At 40.7% G+C, this 6000-nt stretch overlaps 1 protein-coding gene across 11 annotated transcripts in view; it reads left to right on the forward strand.

Annotated features, from left to right (window-relative positions):
- Positions 1 to 4506, forward strand: part of ENTPD3 (ectonucleoside triphosphate diphosphohydrolase 3) — a 29224-nt gene extending 24718 nt beyond the window's left edge. For 10 of the 11 annotated variants that reach the window (XM_084858223.1, XM_084858217.1, XM_084858225.1 and 7 more), the window contains 4 exons: positions 977 to 1249; positions 1524 to 1634; positions 2426 to 2563; positions 4237 to 4500. In XM_084858223.1, the coding sequence (XP_084714349.1) occupies positions 977 to 1249; positions 1524 to 1634; positions 2426 to 2563; positions 4237 to 4470 (756 nt within the window). In that variant the 3' untranslated portion in view covers positions 4471 to 4500. Of the gene's footprint in view, positions 1 to 976; positions 1250 to 1523; positions 1635 to 2425; positions 2564 to 4236 lie in introns of all 11 variants that reach the window. The other variant, XM_084858216.1, reaches the window with a different exon arrangement.
- The last annotated feature ends 1494 nt before the right edge of the window (positions 4507 to 6000 follow it).

The following is a 6000-nucleotide window of genomic DNA, read 5'->3' on the forward strand; positions in this document are numbered from 1 at the left end:
TTTGTAGTTATTGACCAGAGGGAAAGATGCTGAAACAAGAAAAGGCAGGAAGGCTGAATCAATTGTAACAAAACCCCAATGGATGCTTTTATTAAAGCAAAGCAACTTCAGAAGGGTACAATTTGGAGTAGAGAATCGTGAGCAGGGCATGTAGGGGAGCATACATTTATCTTCCCTCACTGTTTTTCTGCTGCAATTCTCTCCCCAGCAGCCTTGCGTAGCATCCCAATTGCATGTTTATGGGTGTGTGAATGTATACAGGTGTGTGTCTGTGTACACACACACCCAATGAAAATCACTGTGCTGAATTACCCAGTTACCTCCAAGAAGCCACTTCTTTTAGGAACACAATTCCTAACAAAACATATTGCATTAGACAATCAGTAACATGCACTTCCACTAATGTGATTTATTTAACTGAATGTAAAAATAAAATGAATGTCATATGCAATATGTAGGAAAAACTACAACTGACCTAAGAAAAAGATTCCATAACTACAAATCTGTGATTCTTATGAAAAAAACTAGAGCAGCCTGTTGCAAGACATTTTAACTCACCTGAACATAAGTCTCTCAGATTTACAATTGCTTCCAGTTGAACAAAGGACACTGACATGCTTGACAGAAAGGAAAACTTCTGGATTTACAGACTCAGAAAACTTAGTCCATGTGGCCTTAATCTGGAGGACAATTCGTAAGTTTTACACCACTCATACCTCTGTTTTTATCGCCTTAGGAATTTTCATTTCCCAGCATTCCAAATTGCCACTCTTGGTATCCATTGAACATCACAGCTACTGATAAGGCTGGAAGCCAAAACATTTAACTCTACATATATTTTGAAATTACTCTGTTGTTAGTCTATCTAAATCTATATAAAATAAATACAGGACAACACCAGTAAAGTAGACTGTTACAATGATGCCCATCTAAATAATTCCTCCTAACGAAATCCTTCCTGTTTATTAACCATCAGAATTCAGGCGATAAATCCAGGATTGAAAACCCATGCTATCCTCAGAGCTATGAAACTGTTTTAACAATGAAGCACTTGTTTGGAAGCCTCTGCACAGCATTTTTAAGACCAGAGAACTACAACCCAAGCCAGCCTGTAAATGTTGTAGGAACTGGGGATGCAGCTCTCTGTAGGGAGGCAGTGTCTGTATTATTTAATTTCACATCTTGCAAAGACAGAAAAGACTGTTCATTTAATGGAATCCACCAGCCAAAAGTTAAAGGGAACTTTGTGGTAAGTTTTATCTGCTGCTTATTGTGCTGCTACTTTGCTTGCTTATTTGGTGGTGGTGGTGTGAGATTCTTGTCTTAGTTTGCTGTATCTAATTGCATTGCACTGTATTTTTGATGCTGTTTAATATTTGCTAGAAAGCCACCTTGGAGATGAGTGGGTGGAAAGGGTGTACTTTTTGAAAACTAACAAAATAAATATGCAAACATAATTTTCCTGTAGTAGTAGGCAATTCTTTACAATTACAACCATAATTGTGAAATACCTTTATTCATAGGCCTTTTCTGGATTTTACTACACAGTCAATGCTTTGAATTTAACTGGACAATTTTCACTGGATGATTTTAATTCAAGCATGTGGAGTTTCTGCTCACAGAATTGGAACCAGGTCTGTATCAGTCTCCTAAATTTGCAAAAGGGAAGTATCGACAAAAGATGTAGTTTGTTTTGCATGGGTGTACACAATCTGTTAACCAAAATGCTTAAGAAAAAAATCACAATACAAAATATATTCAGTTTCTTCCCATTTATATATCTTTTAAGCTCATTCTAAAACTTCATAACAGAACCCCTGTGATATGCTGGGCACCATCCAGCCAAAGTTAAGCAAGTGTTTAATTCTCTCCTTGAAATCAACAGGACGTAAGTGTTTAATTCTTGCTGGATTGTGCCTTTTTATTTATATTGTTAGAAAAGTAGAGCATACATCTAATACTCAGTTCTGTATTAAATATTGCTTTAAAAAAAAAAAAGCAGTATGGCATAGCAGTCTTATCTTGGCAGGCTTTCACTGGAAAATACATATCACACCTGAAAACTGATTGGCACAGTTGCTCCCAGACAGATCTCTATATTAATATTCTTTGCCTACCATATTCTTCTCGAGATACTTCTTAAGTGTCTCAATTATTCCAGCAATCATGCCTTGTGATTTCAGGAAGGCATTTTTCTAGCTCTCCCACTCGTTATAATCACAGTGGAAGGGCAGAGTCTACATCAGGAGCTGGCAACTTGTATCCCTCCAAATGTTTTGGCCTACAACTCCCACCATCCCTCACCACCCGCTAAGGCTGATGGGAACTGTAGGCCAAAACATCTGGAAGGCCCAAAGTTGCCCACCCCTGGTTTATTTTTTCTTAAATCAAATATTTAGTTCTGAATAACCGTTTTGTTTTTCAGCTTCCATTTATGCTACCTAAATTTGACGAAACATACGCAAGATCTTACTGCTTTTCAGCAAACTACATCTATTACCTTCTTATACATGGGTATAAGTTCAATGCAGAGAATTGGCCTCAGATACACTTTCAGAAGGAAGTAAGTTCAGTTCCCCATACCCAAGAAAGATAAGTCAGAAGTCGGGGGGGGGGGGGGACTAAGAAGTTAGGGACTCTACATTTAGAGCTGCTTTCACAGCAGTTCTCAACAGCCTTTCTTAGCGTGGCGAAAGAGTAAATAAAAAATGAGATTGGCTTTACCATGAACAGAGCTGGTCCAGCTCTGAGCCACTGACAGGCAGCAGTTTGGGGGTTCTTGCACAATTCCCATTTATTCTAATGGGGCTTGCAGAGAACTGCCTCATGGATTGTGCCCCCATGTTAATTACTGTGAGGCTGGCATTTGGACTTTTAGTCTTGAGAACTAAAATATTTTGGCTGGCCCTGACCGTAATGTGATGTTAAGCATTAGAGTAAGGGGTCCATCTTCCTGTCTCCAATATCCCTCGAGGTATCACTAAAGAGAAAAGAACAGGGCAAGTGTCCTTTGGGGTTTTCACTGCATCTGTGAACATGTCCAAGAGTCCATTATGATGTTACTTTCATGGTGCAGAAGCGCTTTCTGCTCTGTGAAGGTAATGTCAGAACCTGCAAGCCGTGTCAAAGGAGTTCATGATGGAGTTCCTTCCTACGCAAGTGTTGCCCTCATATCAGGAGGAACAAATGCTGGCATTGGAATGACGCACATTATAGACTCTTCCCATATGGCCCTTGAGTTCTGATATCAGTACTGTGGTGCTGCAGTGCCTTCCATGCCACAACATTCCCACACATTCAGCTTTTGGAGCAATAAATGAGCATTTGCAACTTCTACTCGTGTGTTCTGCAGAGAACCCTGCTAGATATTGTGGGTAGAAAAAGTTTCAGTAAATTTGGGGCGTGGGGAGGCAGGAATAAAATCAAATCCCATGAAAGAAGTTTATAGACAAGGGCAAGTTTTTCAGAGGAAAAAGGGCTTTTCCCCATTGTCAGACAATGGGTCCAGTTCAGATGTACCTGGAAACCCTGGTTTTCCATTATGAGGAAGAGCATGTATGGCGTATGTGCTCCTCTCCCATCTTCCATGCATGAAGAGAGGAGATTGAAAACTTTGGCTTTAGAACTAACCACAGTTCCCCATTACATCTGAACTTGGGGACTGTGGTTTGTTCTAACCATAATTAGTTATCTTGGTCTGTTTTTAAATACCCATAGTGAGAACAAGCTACAGTTTCCCAAGTTCTGATATAACAGGGAACTATAAATACTAAAGTGGACGATTTCAGTCTCCTGGCCGCATGCACACAAAGAAGGAAGAGAGGGCAGCAGGAGAGTACATCAACCTGAGACTTGCGCAGGCACATTCTTTTTAAAGCAGTAAACAGCTATTCTTCTGCCAGCAAAATTATCCCCATCTCCCTGCACAATGTGTACTGCCCATCCCTTGTGGAGAGATAGATGGTGCTGCTTGTGCAGGATTAGTGAAAGCAATATAACAGTTTATATCAGCCTTCCCTAACTTGGTGCCCCACAAGATATTTTGGGCTTCAACTCCCATCAGCCCCAGCCAGCATGATCAATGGTCAGGGATGCTGGTAGTTATAGTCCAAAACATCTGGAGGGCACCAGATTGGGGAAGGCTGGTATATATAGAATCTGCTTTTCGTTTGTTCTGGAAATGCCCCAAGTTTGGATGGTTTCAGATTCTCATGATGTTCCTTTTCTGTGTTTCAGGTTGGTAACAGCAGCATAGCCTGGTCACTAGGCTACATGCTTAATCTCACCAACATGATTCCAGCAGAGAATGACAGGATCTGGTTTCCTATGAATCCCTCTCTGTTTGCTGGACTGCTTTTCTTCTTCACAGCAGTGGCATTACTCTGTCTAATCTTCCTTGTGTATTCATGTGTTGTGTCACGCATGCAAAAGAATGCCTGTCATGTTGAACATGTATTTGCTGCAGAATAAAACAAGCTCATAATGGAGATCTGAATTTGTACCTACTCTTTAAAACTACTTTTTTAAAAAAAAGTCAAATACAGAAGGCACAAAAGACATAACTGCATAGCATGATAAGGTGTACCATCCTAAACACCCAAATCCATCTCAGTTCTCTTCTAGAACTTTGTGGTACTTTTGAATTTAGCTGTTTCTATGCAGCAACAAAGCCGAGAGGCATTTCTTCATTCTCTAGGAAATATTTGCAGCAAAAAGCAGTGAGTAGGACAGTGTGGACCACTAAACCATTCGGGTAGACATAAGCCACATCCCTTATGAATATACAGTGGAGGTGACGAATAGATTTAAGGGATTAGACCTGATAGACAGAGTGCCTGAGGAACTATGGACGGAGGTCCGTAACACTGCTCAGGAGGTAGCAACTCAATCCATCCCAAAGAAAAAGAAATGCAAGAAAGCAAAGTGGCTGTCTGATGAGGCTTTACAAGTAGCTGAGGAAAGAAGGGAAGCGAAAAGCAAGGGAGAAAGGGGAAGATATATCCATCTGAATGTAGAGTTCCAGAGAATAGCAAGGAGAGACAAGAAGGCCTTCTTAAATGAACAATGCAAAGAAATCGAGGAAAACAATAGAATGGGAAAGACTAGAGATCTTTTCAGGAAAATCTGAGATATCAAGGGAACGTTTTGTGCAAAGATGGGCATGATAAAGGACAAAGAAGGCAGGGACCTAACAGAAGCAGATGAGATGAAGAAGAGGTGGAAAGAATACACAGAAGAACTATACAGGAAAGATCTGAATGTCCCTGATAGTCATGAGAGTGCAGTCACTGAACTTGAGCTGGACATCCTAGAGAGTGAAGTCAAGTGGGCCTTAGGAAGCATTACTAACAACAAAGCTAGCGGAGATGACAGTATTCCAGCTGAGCTATTTAAAATCCTAGAAGCTGATGCTGTTAAAGTGGTGCACTCAATATGCCAACAAATTTGGAACACTCAACAGTGGCCACAAGACTGGAAAAGGTCAGTTTACATTCCAATTCCAAAGAAGGGCAATGCCAAAGAGTGTTCAAACTACCGTACAATTGTGCTCATTTCACATGCCAGCAAGGTTATGCTCAAAATCCTACAAGCTAGGCTTCAGCAGTATGTGAACCGAGAACTACCGGAAGTACAAGCTGGGTTTCGAAGAGGCAGAGGAACTAGAGATCAAATCGCCAACATTTGCTGGATCATGGAGAAAGCAAGAGAATTCCAGAAAAATGTCTATTTCTGCCTCATTGACTACGCTAAAGCCTTTGATTGTGTAGATCACAACAAACTGTGGCAAATTCTGAAAGAGATGGGAGTACCAGACCACCTTACCTGTCTCCTGAGAAACCTGTACAAGGGACAAGAAGCAACAGTAAGAACCGGACATGGAACAACCGATTGGTTCAAAATTGGGAAAGGAGTACAACAAGGCTGTATATTGTCACCCTGCTTATTTAATTTATATGCAGAGTACATCATGAGAAACGCTGGGTTGGATGAATCACAGGT

This window comes from Heloderma suspectum, chromosome 5, assembly GCF_057233095.1.
Source record: "Heloderma suspectum isolate Gila_16-S chromosome 5, 16-S_ref, whole genome shotgun sequence".
In the NCBI taxonomy this organism is placed as follows: Eukaryota; Metazoa; Chordata; class Lepidosauria; order Squamata; family Helodermatidae; genus Heloderma; species Heloderma suspectum.